Below are 24,309 nucleotides of genomic sequence, written 5' to 3'. Positions count from 1 at the left end.
CTATCACTGTGAAAAAGTGCAGCATCCCGGTGATCCCCCCGTACCAAAGCCGCGCTCGTTTGTGGGCATGCGTCTGTTTCTCTCTTGTCCACGTTCTTGCATTCCGTATCCTGTATGAAACCGTCACAGCCGATAATCAATAAACACAACACATACAATTGATTATGAATTCTGAACATGTATCTGCCGGGTCCTGGGGGATTATCACTAGGTGGGCTTACAGTCACTGAGCTTTTATAGTACAGTAAACATTTCTGGCCACCAGTAAGACGCTTAGCTCATTATGCCGCTCTTATTTTATTCCTATGACGGTGTTCTTGGGCAGGAGAGTGGCTTCTGCAATTTGCTTCACACTCAGCTGATGTTGCTACCTGATCTTTCCCCTTCTGCTATGTCAGCTTCTCAAGCAGTTAACTGGAAGAAAGTTGTGATAACTTTGCAGAGGTTGCTGGTATCCCAATTTTCTGCTTCAGCAATGGATATCACGTCATAAACTTATGTGTTCGCCAGTAATTGTGTGACAAACAGACCCAGCGGTGAGCATTTTATATATAAACCAACTGCTGTACCTGTGTAAGATGGGTTGAAATCTAACCAATGTAGACGTCAGCGTTAACATTTGTAGCACCCCTCCTACTGGAATGTATTTTGTAATGCAAATAGTGGTAAAATGCATTGCATTTATCATTCCAACAGATGGCGAATCACAAACATTTCTAGTAATAAGATGAATTGCATTTATCATTCCAGCAGATGGCGCATCCCAAACATTTCTTGTAATAAGATGCATTGCGTTTAGCATTCCAACAGATGGTGCATCGCAAACATTTCTAGTAATAAGATGCTTTGCATTTAGCATTCCAACAGATGGCGCATCACAAACATTTCTAGTAATAAAATGCAAGGCATTTATCATTCCAACAGATGGCGCACCACAAACATTTCTAGTAATAAGATTCAAGGCATTTATCATTCCAACAGATGGCGCACCACAAACATTTCTAGTAATAAGAGGCATTTATTTACCATTCCAACAGATGGTGCATCACAAACATTTCTAGTAATAAGATGCATGGCATTTATCATTCCAGCAGATGGCGCATCACAAACATTTCTAGTAATAAGATGAATTGCATTTAGCATTCCAACAGATGGTGCATCGCAAACATTTCTAGTAATAAGATGCATGGCATTTATCATTCCAGCAGATGGCGCATCACAAACATTTCTAGTAATAAGATGCATTGCATTTAGCATTCCAACCGATGGTGCATCGCAAAACATTTTTAGTAATAAGATGCATGGCATTTAGCATTTCAACAGAGGGCGCATCCTAAACATTTCTAGTAATAAGATGCATGCCTTGCCCTTTTCAGGCATCTCCTTGTGCGCTTTGGGGCTTGCGTAGCCTTTTGTGAAAATGAACCAAGGTTTGTCTTGTAAAGCATAGTAGAAGACGACACACAGAAAATCAGAAATGGAGGAGAGCGACATGTTGCAAAGATTAAAATGGATTAGTAGGATTTGCGTCATGGCGGGATATAATGATGGTGGGTCACACATCGCATCCCTTAACAGCGCTCCCCTGGCACCCGGGGCTGGCATCTTAACAACCCATCATGGTGGCACACGTCAAAGCGATGCTATAGAGAAGGGACATTCACAGCTGCCATGTCGTCAGCACTTTATCAGGCAATTGCCGTGCGAGCAGATAGCGAGCTCGATGAGTGTTAAGGCCGTGATGGATGGAAATGGATGGACAGATGACCGACTGCTTAACAAGCTGGCAGAGCCAACATTTCTAGTAATAAGATGCATGGCGTTTATCATTCCAACAGAGGGCGCATCCCAAACATTAATAGTAATAAGATGCATGGCATTTATCATTCCAACAGAGGGTGCATCGCAAACATTTGTAGTAGTAAAGTGTATTGCATATGTCATTCTGACAGATGGTGCATCACAAACATGTGTAATCATAAGATGCATTACTTTTGTATTTCCAACAGAAGGTGCATCACAAACATTAGCACTGTTTATATGAACTCCGTATTATTACAGGTCACTACAGTTTTGTGATATATCCCGTGGCTGGTGGTCCTGCAGTCCCTTCAAGGAGGACACTTTCCGTCAACGTACACATGCCCACACTATAGGCAGACCACTGTGTCATTTGCATTTTCAGTTGTTTTAGTGTGGCCGGAGATACTTTTGTGAACGATGCAGAGACAATAGTGGGGGCAGAAATCGTTTTTGTTTGAAAATGCCAAACGCAGTCGTGTGGCCGCAGCCTTAGTCTCAGTTGTTATACACATTACACCGGCGCCCCTACCGTGGACCACTCGCATCGAGCTTCTTTGTCTGGCTTTTCCAGCACCACCTCATGTTGTCTCCAGGCGGACTTCTTCTCCGCTGACCGTAATTTGCGCTGTCACATTGGAGAATGTCGTGTGCTCTCCTGCTGCTGACTCTGAGTGACAGTGCGGCGGGCTTTAAGAGCGGAGCGTCTGGCGCGTTGTCATTAATGGCGCTCTGCTTGCCGCAGTGGACGGCTCCCCCATTCCTGACAGGCACTGAACTCACATGTGACTGGGGGGGGGGGGGCACATCTCTAAAGGAGGTGTGCTTGTAACCAGCCGGCTCATTCCATGTGTCCACTGGATCATCTGCTTTGGGCTGGCATTCTGACTGAGGTGGGCCCTGTTTCACATAAGGATTACAGAATGAAAGCAATATGTCCATTGAGTGTTCTGAAGAACTGTGAACGTGGTCAAGAACTCACCCGGTGGTCCTCTGCTGAGGGACACCCATCTCACTAGCACTCCATCAGTCAGACAGTTTAAAAGACATGGAGAGCTGAGGAAACAAAGATTTTTCGGGTACCATGAGACAAAAAGTGAACGTTTTGGGCAGAACTCCAAGCACCACCTCTGCTCGTCACCTACCTAATACGGTCCCTGTGGTGAAGCATGGCGGTAGCAGCATCACACTACGAGGACAGGGAGACAGGCCAGGTTAGAACTGAGCGAAGGACAAATGCAGCCAAATACAGAGAGGTCCCTGAAGAAAACCTGCGAGCGTGCCCCACCTCAGACTTGGGCGACAGTTCAGTGACCCGAAGCATACTGCCAAGGCAAAGCTGGGCGGGGAGGGGGGACTGTCCTTGAGTGGCCCAGCCAAAGTCCAGACTGTGGAGAGATCTGAAAATGGCAGACACTTCCCATCCAGCCTAACAAAGCTTGAGGGGTTCTGCCAGGAAGAATGAGATCAGTTGCCCCAATCCAGGTGTGCAAAGCTTGTAGAGACTTAGCCAGGGAGACTCAAAGCTGGAATTGCTGGCAAAGGGGCTTCTACAAAGTGCTGAACTAAAGGTCTGAGTACGTGCCACCTTAGCGCTTTGACACCCGGACCCTCAGCAGAAGTAAAAGTAAAAGTCGGCTGAGGGGGTTAACTGTAGTAAAAAAGCTGACATTTGTAAATATTCTCAGTTTGACGGACAGGCAGCCAGGAGTCTGCCGGCCAGCAATCCCTTTTTTTTAAAGCTGCCATTTTAATTTGCAGTTCCTCTTGGCGTGTAATGTTGTGGGTTGCTGTTATGAACTCGTGTATATCACATTAGAACCCATGTCTCGATCTCGTTTCATTCTCAAAACCCACTTAATCCAATTGGGGGTCTCGGGAGACCGATGTGTTTTAGTTAATTGGGAAAGAAAATCCTCGCCTGCCTCATGGCAGTAAGACCTGCAGCTGCAGTCCCATGCTGCCATCTAGTGGAAATCATGAGAATTGTACCAACAACTGAAAGTCTCTGGTCCCCTTTTTATTGTTAACTTAACTGCCTGTGGCCTTCATCGAGGACGACTTGCGGACTTGTGGTATTTGAGAGATGCCATCGGCCCGATTTCTTTGGTTTTTCCGATTAAAGCACAAGAAGGTGAAGTGACTTGTTCAGGGTCACACAGTGTCTGTCGGTGGTGAGATTGAAACTCTCAGCCTCAGGGTCTGAAGTCCAAAGCCATAACCAAAACGCCACATGGTGTCCAAGTCAGGAGAAGGCCCGGATGTACAGCAGGCCTGGTCCACTTCACTTCACTTCACTTCTGTCTGTCTGGCTGGCGTATTGTTCTAGCAAGCGCTTTGTAGTTTAAAGACCCACTTCACTTCAGTTGACTTCTTTCCCATTGTTTCCCATTGCTCATGAATATTCCACGTCACTTTGTTGTTTTATTTTTAAATATTGCGTCTTTCCTAATGGCCATGATTGTCACTGCAGGTGACAGTTACTTTGGTTTATTTACATATAGTGCCTTTCACGGTAGGTCAACCCAAAGTACTGCAGACTGACAAAACTCAGATGATCGGTTTATACATCCATTCACGAACTTTTAGGAGATCACATATTTTAACAAATTACATTGGAATAGATGGCCTTTGTTTGTCCCCAAGGGGAATTTAAAAGTTTACAGAAGCTCAAAGGAAGAAATGAAAAGTGTGTGTGTGTGTGTGTGTGTGTGTATTGGAAGAGGTGACCTCAGAGAGCCAAACAAATGTTGGGGTGCCACCCTGGGTGCCCCATTTAGTTTCAGCAAAAAAAGTTAGCCGATAACACCTCAAACAGAAAGTACAAGCTATGGCTTCAGGAGTTGAATAAGTCAGTAGGAGCTCTGACCTCTGCTAGACTCAGGTTGGCATCTCACACCACCTCCCGGGAACAGACCAGCTTTATAGGGCTGAGACTGGAAGGGGCGGGGTTTTCTCAGGGCAGTGGGGCGGAGCTTCATTAGGACAGTGGGGCGGGGTCAGTTAACTTCTTGGGCTTTTTATCCTTGGCTGCGGAGGAGACAGCGTTAGCCTTCAGCGCCACCTCTCATCACGCGGTGGTACTGCTTACCTCGTTAGAGCCAAGAAGGTGGTCTCCAGATGCACATGCACGATTCTTTATATACAGTGCATCCGGAAAGTATTCCCAGCGCTTCATCACTTTTTCCACATTTTGTTATCTTACAGCCTTATTCCAAAATGGATTAAATGAATTTTTTTCCTCAGAATTCTACACACAACATCCCATAATGACAATGTGAAAAAAGTTTACTTGATGTTTTTGCAAATTTATTAAAAATTAAAAAACTGAGAAATCCCATGTGCCTTTTACTAATGAGTGGCTTCCGTCTGGCCACTCTACCATACAGGCCTGATTGGTGGATTGCTGCAGAGATGGCTGTCCTTCTGGAAGGTTCTCCTCTCTCCACAGAGGACCTCTGGAGCTCTGACAGAGTGACCATCAGGTTCTTGGTCACCTCCCTGACTAAGGCCCTTCTCCCCCGATCACTCAGTTTAGATGGCCGGCCAGCTCTAGGAAGAGTCCTGGTGGTTCGAACTTCTTCCACTTACGGATGATGGAGGCCACTGTGCTCATTGGGACCTTCAAAGCAGCAGAAATTTTTCTGTAACCTTCCCCAGATTTGTGCCTCGAGACAATCCTGTCTCGGAGGTCTACAGACAATTCCTTTGACTTCATGCTTGGTTTGTGCTCTGACATGAACTATCAACTGTGGGACCTTCTATAGACAGGTGTGTGCCTTTCCAAATCATGTCCAGTCAACTGAATTTACCACAGGTGGACTCCAATGAAGCTGCAGAAACATCTCAAGGATGATCAGGGGAAACAGGATGCACCTGAGCTCAATTCTGAGCTTCATGGCAAAGGCTGTGAATACTTATGTACACGTGCTTTCTCAGTTTTTTTATTTTTAATAAATTTGCAAAAATCTCAAGTAAACTTTTTTCACATTGTCATTATGGGATGTTGTGTGTAGAATTCTGAGGAAAAAAATGAATTTAATCCATTATGGAATAAGGCTGTAAGATAACAAAATGTGGAAAGAGTGATGTGCTTGGAATACTTTCCGGATGCACTGTATATAAAGAATCGTTCATGTGCATCTGGAGACCACCTTCCTGGCTCTAACGAGGTAAGCAGTACCACTGCGTGATGAGAGGTGGCGCTGAAGGCTAACGCTGTCTCCTCCGCAGCCAAGGATAAAAAGCCCAAGAAGTTAACTGACTCCACCCCACTGTCCTAATGAAACTCCGCCCCACTGCCCTGAGAAAACCCCGCCCCTTCCAGTCTCAGCCCTATAAAGCTGGTCTGTTCCTGGAAGGTGGCGTGAGATGCCAACCTGAGTCTAGCAGAGGACAGAAGCAAAAGTAGGTTTACAGTTGATTGTATGGAAAAAGATATACAGGTTATGACTATTAAAGTAGCTTTATATTGTTATTTTTCAGCCAGCATTGTTCACAGTTGTGTTTCTTATCGATTTTGTTTAATTTTGTATCATTTATTTGTATTGAAGTTTCTTTTGCTGCGGTGGGCTGGCGCCCTGCCCGGGGTTTGTTTCCTGCCTTGCACCCTGTGCTAGCTGGGATTGGCTCCAGCAGACCCCCATGACCCTGTAGTGAAGATATAGCGGGTGAATAATGGATGGATGGATGTTTCTTTTGTACATTTTACTGTGCATGTGTGTGTGTTGGGAAAGGGGCGGGGCCTATGTTGTAACCTAGGGGCAGGGCCACCTGCCAATCACACCTAGGAACGGCCCCTTCACCCCATTTAAGGGAGGACCTCCCATAGTTCCATGCGGCTCGCTGAGTTCCTCAGCTGTTGCTCGTGTTTTCTGAATTTTTCGGTTTGTTTTTTCAGCTTTCTCTTTGGATTTCGTTTTGGGACTCTGCTTATTGTTATGTTTTGAACCGACTTTTGGATTCTGTTTCGGGATGCGTTCGCTGTGTCTGCCTTGCCCTTCTCAGGCATCTCCTTGAGCTTTGGGGCTTGCGTAGCCTTTTGTGAAAATGAACCTTTTATTTTTATCAAGGTTCGTCTCGTAAAGCGTAGTAGAAGACGACACGCAGAAAATCAGAAATGGAGGAGAGCGACATGTTGCAAAGGTTAAAATGGATTAGTAGGATTTGCGTCATGGCGGGATTTAATGATGGTGGGTCACACATCGCATCCCTTAACAGCGCTCCCCTGGCACCTGGGGCTGGCATCTTAACAACTCATCATGGAGAATGGTGGCACACATCGAAGCGATGCTATAGAGAAGGGACGTGTTGTCAGCAGTTTACCAGGTAATTGCCGCGCGAGCAGATAGCGAGCTCGATGAGTGTTAAGGCCATGATGGATGGACAGGTGACAGACTGCTTAACAAGCTGGCAGAGCCAATAACGTTCAGTATGAGAAAAAGAGAAAGCAGAACGGGCAACTTTAATTAAGGGGATCCTAAAACATGAGCCCCGTCATTTCGGGTTTACAGTTGAATGAAATAAGCTGACCTGATAATTTGGTGTTGGCGCGACAAGCTGAGGCTTCAACCATCTGTTTGAAAAAGAGGACAAGTTGGAGCAGCCTGTCGAGACATATGAGCAGCTAGACGGCGTTGCTGTTGTGTCTCATGTTTAAATATGTTTGATTTGCATAATGCTTCGGAGACGTCTGCGTGTGGGCAGCAGTGAAGTGCCACACAAACTGCCCGCCGAGGAGCGCTTGCTGCTCAGATCCAGCGTGGCGTCCTCTCCTCCTTCTGCCTTTTGGCTTCATTTCACTTCACATTCCCATCTGGATGTGGCCGATCCTGGAACTTTTCAGGTCAGGTGGTTACCCGCTGCCCCTGTGCATTGCTCTGGACTGGCACCCCCTCCTGGGCGCTGGCCTGCCTTACGTTGGTATGGTATTATGGACTAGCGCCACCTGCTGGCTGGTGCCCCACCTTGCACTGTCTGCGCTGTAGCACACCTCAGCTAGTCACACCTCAAACCAAGTGATTCAAATAATAATAATACATTTTATTTCTATAGTGCCTTTCTCTTGCTCAAGGTGCTTAAGTAAAACCAGAACTGAAAAATCGATTTATGGAAAAAGAACAAAGGTGCAAATTCTCTACGTTGTGGCCTGATTTTGTGAAACACCATTGCCTTACTGTCTTGTCATTTTTAACCCACTTAATCCAGACCATCGGTGTGGGGTGGAGGAGTGTGGAGCCTATCCCAGCTAGCACTGGGCGCAAGGCAGGAGCAAACCCTGGACAGGGCGCCAGTCCATCACAGGGTAAACACACTGGGGCCAGTTTAGCATCACCAATGGAAACCGCATCACCTGTAAGAAACTCACATAGACACGGGGAGAACATGACGTGGGACACAAACCCTGGTCTCCGTACTGCAAGACAGCAGCGCTACCACCGTGCCACCAAGCCGCCCTCGCTTTACTGGGCCTCCTTTAATTGCATTATCAGCCTTTGCATGATGAATTGCCTGAAGAAAGGCTTTACTTGTCTTGAGGTTGGGTCTTCGATTGATGGATGGGTGATTTAGCCGATGACGTTTCATCTGTCACCACTTCTGTGTCTGTTGCTGTCCACATTGCTTCAAGAATTTAAAGAAAGGGAACTTGATGAAGACGAGTAACTGTAACCCGACTCCTTTTTAAAAGTCATACTTACTGCGCTGTTCCAGTCCAACCTATGAACAACTGAGTCACCCTAAACAAGCCCACTAACCTGCCAGTGACGATCAGGAAAGGAATTTTTAAAAAGGAGCTGCCGTGTAAGCATTTATGTAATGGCACTTGTGTAGTCTCAACAAGCCATCAGTCCGATTGTGACCATCATTGGAATGAGTGCAACAAACAGCTGGCGCCCCGGCCAAGGATGAGTCCTGCCTTGGCACCACAAGTTGGTGGGACAGGCCCTGGACTCTGCCACTCTGATTTAGCGGCTTCAATAATGAATCAACAAGCAATAAATTGAGATAGGTAGATAGACAGATGTAAGGCACTATATAATAGATAGATAGATAGTGAAAGGCACTATATGTTAGATAGATAGATAGATAGATAGATAGATAGATAGATAGTGAAAGGCACTATATGATAGATAGATATGAAAGGCACTATATAGTAATTATAAAAAGCATAGATAGATAGATAGATAGATAGATATACATGAAAGGCATTATATAGTAATTATAAAAAGCATAATTAGAGTGAAAGGCACTATGTGATAGTGAAAGGCACTATATAGTAATTATAGAAAGCATAATTAGATAGAGTGAAAGGCACTATATGATAGATAGATAGATAGATAGATATGAAAGGCACTGTATGATAGATAGATAGATAGATAGATAGATAGATAGATAGATAGATAGATAGATAGATAGTGAAAGGCTCTATATAATAGATAGATAGATAGATAGATAGATAGATAGATAGATAGATAGATAGATAGATAGATATGAAAGGCACTATATGATAGATAGATAGATAGATAGATAGATAGATAGATAGATAGATAGATAGTGAAAGGCTCTATATAATAGATAGATAGATAGATAGATAGATAGATAGATAGATAGATAGATAGATAGATAGATAGATAGTGAAAGGCACTATATGATAGATAGAGAGATATGAAAGGCACTATATAGTAATCATAAAAAGCATAGATAGATAGATAGATAGATATGAAAGGCACTATATGATAGCTAGATAGTTGGATAGATAGATACCAAAGCCACTTGTGCTGCCCCCAGAGGTTTTCCAGCATGTTGGGTCTATTTTTGGTGATGCCTTCTGGGTGTGCTGGGTGACTGGCACCTTTCAGAACCCGTGGGTCTCCACTACTGACTCCGTTCCCCTCTGTTCTCCTCTCCTCTGTACTGCCAGGTATCCACCTTGAGGTGCCGGTTTTTTTTTGCTGGTTACCTCTGATGCCCGCAGCTCCTGTTGAGTTGGCACAGAGGCTCCTTGGTGTCTCCATTTTTTGTTGTATTGATGTTGAGGTGCAGGTGATTTCCTGAGGTCTCCAACGTCGTGACTCCTCTCAGTGCAGGTTGGTGACACGGTGGCGGAGTGTTTAGCAGCTCGGTTTATTGCCCAGTCACTGCCCGCCTGGTCCTTCTTTTCTGCCGTTAGACGCGTGTACAAAGCGCACACAGTTTAGGTAATTTGACTGGTGAGGGGGGTACCCTGTGACAGATCGTTTTAAATGTTATTCCCGGAATGACAGAAGTGTAATCTCAGCCGTATTAAGAGTAAAAATTGTGGGGGGGGGGATGCACATTCAGCTTCCTCCTCTCCCTAAATGCCAGGCGGGTATTGGCAATGGGCATCCCGAGTATTTATTTATTTTTTCTTTCTCAGTGTTACTCATGTTTTTTAAATGAGTCCCAGTCCCATAGTGATTCATGATGACAACATCTACAGTGTAGGCCTTGGACAGCGGATGACAGCTGCACAGGCCTGTTCAGTCCAGGCGGTCCCGTGGGAGCGATTGAGCAAACCCCCACAGCGAGGCTGGCCAGCGTAATGTGACGGGGCTTTATTGGCGGCGTTGCCTCTCGCCCTCCCCTCGCGCTCTCCCCATTAAATCACCCTGTAAAGAGCATCACTTTGCTATCATCGCTGAACCTCTGGACTCCACCTCTGTAAATTAGAGGCCATTTGTGTCAACGCACCGCGCAGGACGCTTGGATCTCAAAGCTGCTGGAACTGAGGAGACATGAGGGATCGCTGATCGGACCCCCGAAAGAAAAGCGTGAAGGAATGTTGAGGAAACTGGTATGCAAGAAGATCTGCACCTGTAAGCACACGGCACGTGGGCTCGTGGGGGGACGCGTGAAGTTCAGCGTGGCGCCTGTAGGCTGGGGAGTCCTCAGGGCCCGCTGGCTGTCGGTGGCATGAGAGTCATAGGCTGGCATGTTTTTGGTATTTCTCGGGGGAATTTGAATGACACCAAATCTGCACTGCCTCACAATTTGGAATGTTCACCATCATCTGAGAGAGGGGCGCCAGGCAGACCCCGAAGTAAGAAAAGAGGAATCTACGGTAAGAAGGGAAAGGTTGTAGTGAGATGTGCGGAGAGGGTCTTCATGAATACTGTATGTGGTGTGCTTGTGCGCCACGAGCCGAAGTCATTAATACTGCATGCTATGTGCACATCAACACCCACCACCTCTCGGCCTTCTCGGGGTGTTAGGGTCTTGTGAATAATTCAAAGCCATCGATCGATCGCTCGTCTGTCCTGTCTGGGCTGCACGTTCACGTCCTTTACTGATTTTCACATTTCAGCAGATTCCGGCTGTCGAGCAAGAGAAGGGGGCCGATGTAAACCCCGAAGGGTCTGAAAGGCCCCGGAGCAGCTGAGGGGTGGGCAGCTGATCATCCTGATTACGTGATGGCGGCTATTGATCTGTCGAAACAACGGACAAAAACAGCACAACAGGAAGAAGTGACTGGCACCCCGTCCAGGGTGGCTTCTCACCTCACACCCAAATCTGTCCGGATAGCCTCCGACTCATCGGGACCCTTCATTACTGGACACAGTGTCTGATTATTAATTAGAGGGGTAATAGCTCTTTGGTTTAGAGTAATGGTTTTGGTGGTCTGGGACCACATGTGGACATTTGAGAAACTCCCCACCCAAATGTAAGAACTTACACTTGTTGATGAATTCTGAACACGTGTGTAGCATGTCCTGGGGGACTTGTGGGGGCCGTACTTTATTTACAAGAAACTTTTCTGCCCACCAGTAAAGTGGCCAGCAGGTGAGGTGATCTAACTGCAGCCCACAGTACCTTTGACGTCGGTCACAAAGCGCCCTTTGAGTCAGATAATCGTCACACGGCGCTAATCTCAAACATGGTGGTGACGGGCTCTCTGTGATGTTGGCTTGTTTCCTGATATTGGGGTCTTACGTGATGGTGGGCCGTTTCCTGATGTTGGGCATTTCGTGATATTTATTTTTTTCATGATGTCGGGGAGTTATGTGAAGTCGGGGCATTTTGTGCTGTTGGTTCATTACGTGTTGTGGGGTCGTTTCCTGAGGTTGGTACATTACGTGTTGTTGGGTTGTTTTGTGATCCTGGAGCATTTTGTGTTGTTGGAGCATTTCGTGATATTCAGTTGTTTCATGATGTTGGGGTGTTATGTGAAGTTGGGGCATTTTGTGATGTTAGGTTGTTTCCTGAGGTGTTACTTGTTATTGGGTTGCCTTGTGATCCTGGAGTGTTTTGTGATGTTTTGGGCATTTCATGATATTAGGATGTTAGGGTTAGGGTTAGGGATATTAGGAAGTTGGGTCATTTTGTGCTGTTGGTTCATTACATGATGTTGGGGTGTTACATAATGTTGGTGTGTTATGTGTTGTTGGGTTGTTTTGTGATCCTTAAGCATTTTGTGTTGTTGAGGTGTTATGTGAAGTTGGGGGATTTTGTGCTGTTGGTGCGTTCACAGAAGTCGAAAACAACGGGATGCAAAAACACCAATTTAAAATAAAAAGCAATTTCTTTATTCTTGGTGAGTTAAAGCAACCTCCCCCCCCCCACCCAAAATTCCCCCCCCCCCCCCCCCCCCCCCGGCCTGCGAAGAGACTGGAACCCCCTATAGCTCAGTGCCACTGGCTGGTCAGAACAGACAATCTCTCTAAAAGAAAAGAAAATCCTCTCTTATATAACCTAGCTTATTCATTAACCTAAGAGAGAAGAACATGACAGTTCATTTTGAGGTCATACCTAGATTGCTGTAAGTTACGGTTACATCCTGATTTATTACATGCAGGAGTATCCCAAAAATAAAGAGCCACCAGGCACTCACATTCCTATGGAATACGCCCTTCTCATTATACACGCACAAGACCAATTTAAGCAGTTTCTTATAGTTCATTACATTAGTTATAAAGAGATTACTTTCTTATTGTTTTAATATCTTCATTAGATTATATTTGTTTGGTTAGATTATTAATCCTTATTTATGAATTCATAAGTGAACTGTTTTTTTTATATTTTTAAGCAAGAATTAAGAAAACGATCACATTGATTTATGATATCACAGGATGTTCTGTTAGTATCAAGAGGTCAGCATTTGCTCATAAAAGAATGGAAGATAATTACATAATTCTGTGCACAAGCTTAATTCTTTTTCTACCTAAATGAAGAACAAATCATATAGAAGTAAAAATCATATAACTCTCTGCAGGATGATTAATACAAAATACAGTCCTCGGTATTTGTAAGGTAACTGCTTATAATCATTACAGTTAATAATGTTTCTTCTTCTTTCTTAGTACGTTACGTGTTGTTGGGTTGTTTTGTGATCCTGGAGCGTTTTGTGATGTTTTGGACATTTTCTGATATTAGGGTGTTACGTGATGTTGGGGTGTTACATGATGTTGGGGTGTTACGTGATATTGGGGTGTTCCGTGATGTTGGGGTGTTACATGATATTGGAGTGTTACATGATTTTGGGGTGTTACTAGATGTTGGGGTGTTACGTGATATTGGGGTGTTACGTGATATTGGGGTGTTATGTGATATTGGGGTGTTACGTGATGTTGGGGTGTTATGTGATGTTGGGGTGTTATGTGATGTTGGGGTGTTCCGTGATATTGGGGTGTTACATGATGTTGGGGTGTTTTGTGATATTGGGGTGTTATGTGATATTGGGGTGTTACATGATGTTGGGGTGTTACGTGATGTTGGTACGTTACGTGTTGTTGGGTTGTTTTGTGATCCTGGAGTGTCTTGTGATGTTTTGGGCATTTTCTGATATTAGGGTGTTACATGATGTTGGGGCGTTATGTGAAGTTGGGGCATTTTGTGCTGTTGGTACTTTACGTGGTGTTTGGTCGTTTCCAGATATTGAGTTGTTTTGTGATGTTGGGTCGTTTTTACGTGATGTTAGCTTGTTTCATAATATTAGGGTGTCATGTGAAGTTGGGTCGTTTCGCGTTATTGGGGTGTTACCTCATAGGTATTGCGGGCTGCAGTTGCGCTCTCTTATTTTTGCATTTCTAGACCGCATCAGGTTGTGATCTTTGGATTAAAGCTGTTTGCGTGTAAATGCTTGGCAGACGTTAACATTTACATACAGTATGTAGAGATTTACAGCAATGGGTTGTCTGTTCCATTAAATGCACCTTTCTGTGTTTATTCCAGTAAGTCTCTGCACTTTATGTTTTAACGTGACGCTCAGGGCACAGATTGTTTTATTAATTCCAGCTGGCAGCACGGCGGGGCTCTCTGCCCATCAGTGTCGCGTCTCCCAGGTTGACATCCTGTGCCCGTGTGGCATTTGTGTGTTCTACTTGTGTCCACAGACTTTTGGCCATTGAGTGGTTTACTTTATCAAAATGGACGCGTTCTGAACGTCTCTCTTCAGTCGTCCTTTTCATGTCCAGCGTAAAGTTGCGTTTGTTTCCTTTTGCTCAAACACACAGGATTCTTAGAAAACAAAAAGATGTGCTTCAGTTTCAGGTCTTCTCTTCCATACGAGTTTACAGAAACTTCACGGCGCCTTCTGTTTTTATTTCTTTTTTTAGATAAAACGTTTGACGATGAAGACTCCATTGATGGGAACAGACCGTCATCTTCCAGCTCTTCATCCTCGAAAGCGCCCCCAAGTGGAAGGAAAACGGGCAGCGCTGGGACGACGCGCCGCCCGGGGTCTTCAGTTGCCACAAAATCAGGAGGTGGGACGCTTGTTGTTTTTTTGGATTTCTGTTGGTGGAGGAGTCTGCATTGATGTGCCGTGTGTGTAAAAAGTTTCTTTTGTTGATTTCTTTTCATTATTGTTTGATTGCTCGATGCATTTTATAATCTAAGAGGTCAGCGGGAGGAGTTTTCATTTTCTTCTCCTCCTCTGTTCAGCCAGTAATGGTTTCTTAGACTTTATTCCCTAAAAGTGTTGGCCTTGTGCTCTTAGTCAACGCACCAGCCGTCATATGAGGTGTCATCGGTAAGAGTGAATCTAATGTCCCCGACTCCTCACGCCTGTCCTGCAGTCTTCAGTCGTGTCCCTCATGTAGTCTCGGTGACTCGGAGGGCACATCCTGCGCTCTGCCATGACTGCCAGTCATGTGGTTTGATGTTCCCAGCCGCTCCGCCAGTCTGCTCTGTGACTCGTCATTGGAGGCGGGCCTTTGTGTGACAACCAATGAGCATCCAGCAACAAGTACAAATGCATACCCTGCAGTCACAAGGAACGAAGAAAAAGCGACTCATCTGTCTGACATGTCACGTTTGGTAAAAGACGGGCGTCCGCTGTGGCACAGCTCACCATATCTGGGGCACATTAACAGTGCATTCGTCAAGTATTGAGACCCCTCCGCTTTCTGCACACTTTATTGTGTCGTGGATTTCATTTTAACTGGATATGTTGGCCATTTTTGCCCATTAGTCTATGCTCACTAAGCCCAGATGACAAAATGAAAACATGTTTTCAGAAAGGTTTCCAATTTTATTAAAAAGACAAAAGCCGAAAGCTCTCATTCTTGTAAGTATTCAGATCCTTAACTCATTACTTTGCTGAAGCAGCAATTCCAAGTTCAGGTCTTCTTGGGTGATTCTCTACAAGCTTTGCACCCCTGGATTTGGCCCGCTGAGCTCCATCACTTCCTTGGCAGATCCTCTGAAGCCCTGTTAGATCGGTCAGAGGCGTCAGACCTCTCCACGCACATCCTGTGGGGTTGAGTGCCCACGTCCTTCGTGTGACATGTCTTGAGACCGTCACCAATGCATGGCCACACGTTACAGTCGGGACAGTTGAAGTGGGTTACTTTGCTCTCTTAAAATGTATTTTTTCTGCAGTTTGCACATGAGAGGTGTGGTAACCAGGGGCACACCTGCCACCCCGGCCCGACACAAACAGGCAGAGACACCAGTTCTGTCCAATAAAAGCCCCTTTATTTAGGGACAGGAATCCAGAGCAGTCTCCGAGGTCTGATACCCACAGTCACCAGTAATGTAATACCACTGTCCCTATCTTCCAGAGCCTCGCAGCCCCCTTCCTTCCCCACACCTCATTGGCAAACTTCACCCACCTCCACTCGATTCAGGCTCCCTTTAGTGAGGTAGCTGGCACCTTTTAGGGAGACCCTGAATTACTCCCAGGTGTGGCTGAAGCCCAAAGAAGGGCTCTGCAGTTCCCCCTGGTGGCATCCCTGGAAACCAACAGGGCTGATCCAACCAATACCAAATCCCAGATAGTCCTGTTGGACTCGGAGGGGCTGTTAGACCTCAGGGGGGCTGCCAAACAGCAGTTTGGGGGAGAAAACGCCCTTCATGAGTCCTCTTCCCCTGTCCTTCCATTATGGAGGTGTCCCAGTCAGGTAATGGCACTGGGTGCCATCTGTCTCAGAGGGTAGAATGTCAGAGCCCGATCTGCGTGATTGATGCGCCCCTTGTGTCATTGTGGGTTACCTCGGCTCAAAGCTTAGTGACTTCCACCTTTTTCCCCAACACGAACATTGACAGTTGCTGCATTGTGAACAGAGCGTAGAGGGGCTAATGTCTTTCTTGTTCTTCACCTTTTTGCCGCCCAATTGGCACCACGGTGAACATTCAGGTGGCAGAATTCACCAGTCAGATTCCGGCAGTTTGGCCATGCCATGTGCATCAGTTTCTCCGTCCGTGTCAACGTCTGATGACTTGTTCACATTGTCGTCACTATCACTCGATTTACAAAATGGCGCAGGTTTCCGTTTGTAGCTTCTCATTTACATGTCATTGAAGTCTCCGCCCCCACTCATGAATATTGATGAGTTACATTCGAGTGGCAAAACACATCAAAATAGCTTGCGATCTTCTGAAGCATACTGTTATTTTAGCCACTAGATGGCAGTAGAGTGCTGTCCCGAGACTTTTTCAGGTTTAACCCTGTAGGAGTCAGATGAGGTGGCTCGGGCATCTGATCAGGATGCCTCCTGGACGCCTCCCTGGTGAGGTGTTCCGGGTACGTCCAACCGGGAGGAGGTCCCGGGGAAGACCCAGGACACGCTGGAGGGACTATGTCTCCCGGCTGGCCTGGGAACGCCTCGGGATTCTCCCGGAAGAGCTAGAAGAAGTGGCCGGGGAGAGGGAAGTCTGGGCATCTCTGCTCAAGCTGCTGCCCCTGCGACCCGACTTCGGATAAGCAGAAGATGATGGATGGATGGATGGACCCTGTAGGGCCAGAGTTTGACTCGGGCTTAACCGTAATGACGTAGACACTTGGGGTGAGCGCTGAGGAGGTTAACAGCGTTGGCAATTGTGACGTCATGCATTATGGTGCAGATGATGTCGTTGCCAACAATGAAGTGAAAGAAGAAAAGCAGCAAATGCTAAATGACTTCATGGCAACACCGCCAAACAAACAATAAAAAAATAACAAAGGAAATAATCCCAATAAAATAAAAAAAAAAAAAAAAAAGACAAGGCCCAAGGACTCAAAAACTGAGATTTGTGGTGAGGGTCGGATGTCTGTGATGAATCACCAGGCCTCAAATGGCTTTGCAGAAGTCGGGTTTAAGGGAAGTCTCCCTTTTCAGCCGGATTTATGTTTACATCGTAGGGAACTTACCATGGCGGCAGTCGTACTTGTGAGTGAGCTCTCTTGGAATTGTGTTCACTATAAAAGGCGCAATATAAGATAAAGCTGATTTAGAGGGCTGATTGTGCGTTTCTACTGCAGGAAAAGAAGGAGCTGCTGCCGGCGCAGTAGACGAAGAGGACTTCATTAAGGCCTTTGACGATGTGCCAGCGGTGCAGGTAGGCCTTCTGAACCAATCGACTCATCTCACACGGGGCGGGCGGCACTGACTTGAGGTCCTGTTGATTCAGCTCAGTATGTTTGGAGCTTTGTGATGTTAGCATGGATAAAAAATGATGTGGTGTATTTCTGAATACTTGAATTCACTGTCTGTACACATTTCAATTCTTGTGTTTTCTTTTCTCACCCTTTATCTTTCAAAGCTCCAACATTAAACTGTTTCTTCATTGTTGTAGCACCTCACGCCTCAGACATTGTGAGAGGAGTTGTAGAAACTCCCAGGATTGACACTGGAGCCCCCAGAGGTTTATTTTCCCCATTGACGCTGCTGACTGGGTTTTTATTTTCCACTCCACTGTCGTCAAACTGATTGGAGTTCAGCAAGTGATCAATGGACAGAAAGTGCTACCTTGGTGTCTTTATGCACTCGCTGTGTAATTCAAAAATGTCTGCAACTGCAATTCACCTGAAAGCTCATCACAGCGCTCTGTGTGTCGGCCCTCAGTGAAGAGCGTTACATAGAAATAAAACTAACGTAGAGCCGACTGTGTGTGTCCGGCCGTCTGTCCTACGCCACTTGAGCGAAACGGCATTTGATGGGGACGTTCTGTGTGTTTCAGATCTACTCGTACAGGGAGCTCGAGGACTCCATGAACAAGATCAGAGAAATCCTGTCAGACGACAAGCACGACTGGGAGCAAAGAGTCCTGGCGGTACGTACGGCAGCAGAGCTCTGAACTCGGAGATAAATAATAATAATAAATAATTCATTACATTTATATAGCGCTTTTCTCAGTACTCAAAGCACTATCTACACAGGGAGGAACTGGGAAGCGAACACGTAAATGAACACGTTAATGGAGCGCTGGGCCTGAAAAGATCACACGGCACTTGGGATTTAGTAAAGTTAATCCATTAATCTGCTGGGGACCAATAAATGGAGCTAGACAGAAATACATTATAAGTTCAAATATGCAATATGTAGATAGATAGATAGATATATGGAAATAGGAAAGGCACTATATAATAGATAGATAGATAGATAGATAGATAGATAGATAGATAGATAGATAGATAGATAGATAGATAGATAGATAGATAGATAGATAGAGTGAAAGGCGCTATATAATAGATAGATAAGTAGAGTGAAAGGCACTATATGATAGATAGATAGATAGATAGATAGATAGATAGATAGATAGATAGATAGATAGATAGATAGATAGATAGATAGATAGATAGATAGATAGATAGAGAAGCATAATAAATAAATCCATACCAGTATTTTGTGACCAAGTGAACAGACCAGGAATGCCACCAGAGAGGTCGGGATGCCAGTATGTATATGTATATTTATATATATAAACTCATTTTTTTATGGTTATAACTGTTTTATTGTCATGCACATTTCTGGAAATGAATGCAATTTCATTCTAAAATTCTCTTAGAGTCGCCTGCTGTTGAACGTTCTTCTCATGCGGTGGCTTTAGTTCTTTAGGAACTTGTTTTGAATTTCTGCCTTCTCGACTCGTTCCTGGGCTGTTTTGTTTCGTGTCATTGTAGGACTCGGAGACACAAAGAGTGATCAATAAAAATAAAGAAATGAATGGACTTTGCTTCTTTTTTTATGCATATTTGCTTTTCCTGTGTTAAACTAACCCTGTTTGGTATCCTGATTGATTTGCAGCTGAAGAAAGTGCGCTCTCTGCTAATTGCTGGTGCAGCAGATTATGAAGGCTTCTTACAACAACTGCGACTTTTAGATGGGGCTTTTAAATTGTCTGCTAAAGACCTCCGGTCACAAGTAGTTCGGGAAGCCTGCATCACTCTGGGGTGAGTTAAGTGTTCTTTATTATTGCTAAGAAGTTGAATTTGGATGTCAAGTGCTAATCTTTCAAAGAGACTTAATCATTTGAGGGGCGCCCACATACTTTTGGCCGTGCAGCTTACCTCAGTGAAGTTTAAGCTGCTGCTTGTGCAGTGCCTGCCTGCTCATCACTGGCTTTGTCCTGCTGGTCTTGACAAGGTGTTTAACTACAAGAGCACAAGGAGAACATACTTATGAGCACAGACAAAACTGTAGGAAATAAAACTTGGGTCCAGGTGGTGTGCTGTATCATATGCAGTATTTACAAAATCGCTGTACAATGAACTAGCATAGCGAAAAACTTAACGGTAAGTCCACGGGTTTCGATGACATCATGCATTTGTGAACCTCTTCATTCTTACTTTGTGCTTCTTGTTGCCTTTCTTTATCAGACATACCAGCACTGTTTTAAACGGCATGACGCACGGATAATATATAAATAAATGTATTATTTTTATTATTACTGTCTAATGAAGGCCATTTGCCTTTTGTTCATAGCACATTCCTGCCCTCTGGTGGACACTGGATGGCATTACATCTTAGCAGAGGCTCAGATGCCAGGCTGATGCACATCTTATCACTTTATATAGAAATTATTAGTATTATTTAAATGAAAAAATGTTTATCCAAATCATCAATTGCAGCTTTTCATTGGAAGAATACCCTTGTTAATGAGATTTTTTTTTTTTATTATTTCAGGCACCTTTCATCAGTTTTAGGGAATAGATTTGACCATGGTGCGGAAACAATCATGCCAACTCTCCTTAATCTTGTCCCAAATAGTGCCAAAGTCATGGCCACCTCTGGCGTTGCTGCTATACGGTTGATTATACGTGTAAGTACAGACATGAGTTATGAGGTCTTGTGGTGGGGTCATTGGGGGTCGATTCTGTGTAATGAATAGCGATGATTTTTGATGGTGTTTGCCACAAAGCTCTGAGGCTAGAGATCTGCACTGGCAATCAGAAGGTTGTTGGTTCGAATCCCATAAATGCCAATAGGGACTCTGCTCTGTTGGACCCTTAACCTGCAATTGCTGAGCGCTTTGAGTAGTGAGAAAAGCGCTATATAAATGCAAAGAATTATTAATATTATAATCAAATGTCGATGGTGTTATTGGTCAGGATGTCTTGTTTAATTTGGATTGTGGTGTTATTGCTGTGTGTATCTGAGAACTTGGACTTACAGTTTAGTGGGAGAAGGCAGATCATCTTAACCTACCATACTATGTTGCTTTATTCTATTGGCATGACTAGAACTGGCAGGTCTGCTTTACTGTTAAACATCGACAATGACTTGAATATCATTTGAGATGTAAACGGACTTTCAGAGCTGTGGCCGCTGCGTACGTCGCATGTTATTTTGCAGGCTGATTTTTTGTTTTGTGTTCTTCTTTTCTCAGCGCACACATTATCCCCGACTAATCCCAATAATGACCAGTAATTGCACTTCAAAGTCAGTGGCTGTTAGAAGGTAAGCTCGGGTCACACCTCAATGACAGCGTCCTGTCACCTTTAAACAAAGTGCTTGTGATGCTTGTGTCCCGACGGCTGATGTGTGTCATGTCCTCTTCTGACTTGTCGTGTGTTTTCTTTAAGGCGCTGCTATGAATTTTTAGATTTACTTCTGCAAGAATGGCAGACGCACTCATTAGAGAGGTAAGATAACTGCATGCGGGACAAGTCTGGGATGGTTAGAGTTTGGTTTGAATTCTTCATCTTTTGTAGCAGTTTGTTTTTCTTTTAGGGATTTTTTTTTATGGTGTAGAATTTTATTTTTGGTTTTTAATTAATTAATTACTTTTATGTAGCACTTTTGTCACTACTCCATGTGCTTTACATAGAGGGAGGGGAGCCACTTCAACCACCAGGATGACGCGATGTCAGCCATTTTGTGCCAATCCGCTCACCACATATTAGCTGCTAGATGGTCAAAGGGTGAGAGAGACAGTCAGCCATTAAGGGACAGGGGCTGATTAGGGGGCCAGATTGATCAGGCTTGGGTGGGCAATGTAGCCAGGATATCGGGTTAAACCCTACCCTTTGAGATCATTAATGACCAAAGAGAGTCAGGACTTATCTAAAAGACTGCACCATTTTTACAGCACAGTGTCCTTGTCACTGCACTGAGGTGTTGGGATCCACACACTGACCACTGGGTCCTCGCCAGTCGCAGACTGTTTGGTCTCAGTCATTGGGTAGGTCACATCAGACGTTTGGCTTTACAAGTGTGTGCTGCCGACTGGCTACAATCATGTAAATGAGGGGTACGACGAAAATCACAGGAAAAGTCATCTAACGTGACAGAGCCATAAGGCGGGTATGTTTGCAGCTGATACTAAACTAGGAGGAGTAGCAGATAATCTGGAACCGCCTGAATAGTTATAGAAGGACCCCGACAGCTCATTTTTTGAAACAGATGAAATTTAATGTCAGTTAATATAAAGCATTACACATAGGAGGTAAAAATGTGAGGTTGCTCTGCCATCCATACCACAAATATGGTTATGAAGTTTGCAGATGATACGACCGTGGTGGGTCTCATTTCAGACAATGAGGAGACTCACTACAGAGAGGAGGTACAACACCTAGCACTATGGTGCTCAGCCAACAACCTCATCTTGAACACCAGCAAGACCAAAGAAGTCATTGTGGACTATAGGAGGTCCAGAAGAACAGAACATGCTCTTATATTCATACATGAGGAGTCTGTAATGTGTGTGGACAATATCAAGTTCTTGGGTATCCACATCACATCGGATCTGGCCTGGTGTTTGAATTCATCTCACCTGGTAAAGACAGCCCAACAAAGACTCTTCTTCCTCAGGAAGATGAGACGTACTGGATTCTCCTCGCGGCTGCTCACAAACTTCTACAGATCCGCTATAGAAAGCATTCTCTGTCACAGTATGACAGTGTGGTATGGCAGCTGCACAGGACAGGAAGGACTTGGTACGGGTGGTGAGAACAGCACAGGGGATCGTGGGACGTCCTCTCCTAGACCTGGACTCTGTATGTGCTGGAAGGGTGCAGAAGAGGGCCAAATGTGTAGCTGCGGATCTCACCCATCCGGGAAATGGACTGTTTGTACCACTGCCTTCGGGAAAGAGGTACAGAAACATAAAATCACGTACCAACAGACCAGCTTTTTCCCCAGAGCTGTGAAGTCCATCTGCCCCTGGTGATACACACACACACACTCATCTACATCTACCCCTGACCTGCCCCCCTGTAGACACGCACACGCACTTTCCCTCCTAATCCTCCCCTGCAGACCCACGCACACAGATCACTGGTCTCTGTAGGCGTACTACCTCAGGAAAAGTCTGGACTTGATGATTAGTTTTATTGCTGCTGTCTTTTATACTTATTATGTTTATTTTATTATTTATAGTGTATTGTGTATTTAAGTATTCTGCCTTGAAGCCGAGTCCTACCAAAAAAAAAAAATGTCGTTATGTATATGCATAATGACAATAAAGAGTTCTATCTATCTATCTATCTATCTATCTATCTATCTATCTATCTATCTATCTATCTATCTATCTATCTATCTATCTATCTATCTATCTATCTGTCTGTCTGTCTGTCTGTCTGTCTGTCTGTCTGTCTGTCTGTCTGTCTGTCTGTCTGTCTGTCTGTCTGTCTGTCTGTCAGTCAGTCACATGAAGGTGGGCCTGGGAGTCACGGTGGACTTCGCACCACCACAAGATTTGGAAGTCAGCTCTAAACTTGACTGGAAGCCAGTGTAAAGACGTGAGGACTGGGGTTATGCGGACGGACAATTTCTAGTTTTAGTAATGACTCTTGCAGCAGCATTTTCTGAATTAACTGAAAGCTGCACATGGAACAGTTTGAACAGCCAGTGGATAACAAATTGCAGTAATCAGACTTGCTAGAAATAAACGTATGAATTATTTTCCATATTTAGAAAACATCTTCATTTTCCAGTATTTATAAGGTGGAATACAAAGGTTTTAGATCATTTTAAAAGATGTCCTGATGTCAAAGGCGACGCCAAAAATGGGTGCGATTCAGTCAAACTAATGTTTAGACCCACTGAGTTGAAAAGTGGAAGAATATTATTGTGGTGTGTAAATAACGTTTGTGTTTTTTATGCGTGTTTATCCACTCTTTTATTTCACTGATGCAATTGAGGAAACACCATCAGGGAAACATCAGTTGGTCCAAAGCAGAGGTGCACAGCCTTTCTGGCAGGTGGACCCGTTTTAAAATGTTAATGTTTTAGGGACTGGAGGCCTTTGGTCTCCTGTTAAGTTTCGAGCTGCACATTACATGACGATCGATCTTCCTTCCATTCCCCCCTGGGTGTTTTGAGATGCTCGTTTAATGACGCTTTAAAAACTATCCTGGTTTTTTATTAAAACAGCCGCGGCTCATATCATCACACACTTCTGGGTTTAGCACAGGACGAGCTCAGTGGACGGGCCATTTTACATAGCGCACTGGCATTTATATTATGGCCTGGCCTGACATTTCGCGGACTGGTGAAAAATTTCTGTGGGCTTCTGGGTGGGAAACATTAGCCTAAAAGAAAGGTATAGTTGGGTACAGTGCAGTAGCACTTTACAAATACATATTGTAAATTTATTATTTATTTTTTAAGGATACATATAGGTGGCTGTACGCTTATGTATTAGTTTTGATGCCAGAATCACATCAGAGATGATTTACTAGCTGGTGAGGGTCTCTGTGCTGAGTGTTGGCAGCCTGGCCACTTGATGCTCATCCTCAGCACTGGCAAATAGAGCAGACATGGAGGTCAGCTTATTAGTGGTTGATAAAGGGTTAAATCTGTGGAGGCACTGGAGTCCTCTTGTGGCCGTTTCTATAGCAACAAGTGA

The 24,309-nt window shown here is 44.7% G+C and overlaps 1 protein-coding gene across 32 annotated transcripts in view; it reads left to right on the top strand.

Moving 5' to 3' along the window:
* Nucleotides 1-24,309, top strand: part of clasp1a (cytoplasmic linker associated protein 1a) — a 991,009-nt gene that overhangs the window by 158,017 nt on the left and 808,683 nt on the right. For all 32 annotated transcript variants that reach the window (XR_007935484.1, XM_051930265.1, XM_051930261.1 and 29 more), the window contains 7 exons: nucleotides 14,373-14,522; nucleotides 17,501-17,577; nucleotides 18,199-18,291; nucleotides 19,266-19,411; nucleotides 20,145-20,280; nucleotides 20,848-20,918; nucleotides 21,044-21,103. Coding sequence is in view for 31 of the 32 variants with exons in the window: in XM_051930265.1 (XP_051786225.1) it covers nucleotides 14,373-14,522; nucleotides 17,501-17,577; nucleotides 18,199-18,291; nucleotides 19,266-19,411; nucleotides 20,145-20,280; nucleotides 20,848-20,918; nucleotides 21,044-21,103 (733 nt within the window). In the remaining variant the exon portion in view is untranslated. The remainder of the gene's footprint in view (nucleotides 1-14,372; nucleotides 14,523-17,500; nucleotides 17,578-18,198; nucleotides 18,292-19,265; nucleotides 19,412-20,144; nucleotides 20,281-20,847; nucleotides 20,919-21,043; nucleotides 21,104-24,309) is intronic.

The sequence above is a fragment of the Erpetoichthys calabaricus genome, chromosome 8 (assembly GCF_900747795.2).
Source record: "Erpetoichthys calabaricus chromosome 8, fErpCal1.3, whole genome shotgun sequence".
NCBI classification, from domain to species: Eukaryota; Metazoa; Chordata; class Cladistia; order Polypteriformes; family Polypteridae; genus Erpetoichthys; species Erpetoichthys calabaricus.
The sequence above is the reverse complement of the archived record's forward strand: the minus strand, read 5'-3'. Positions and strand labels throughout refer to the sequence as shown.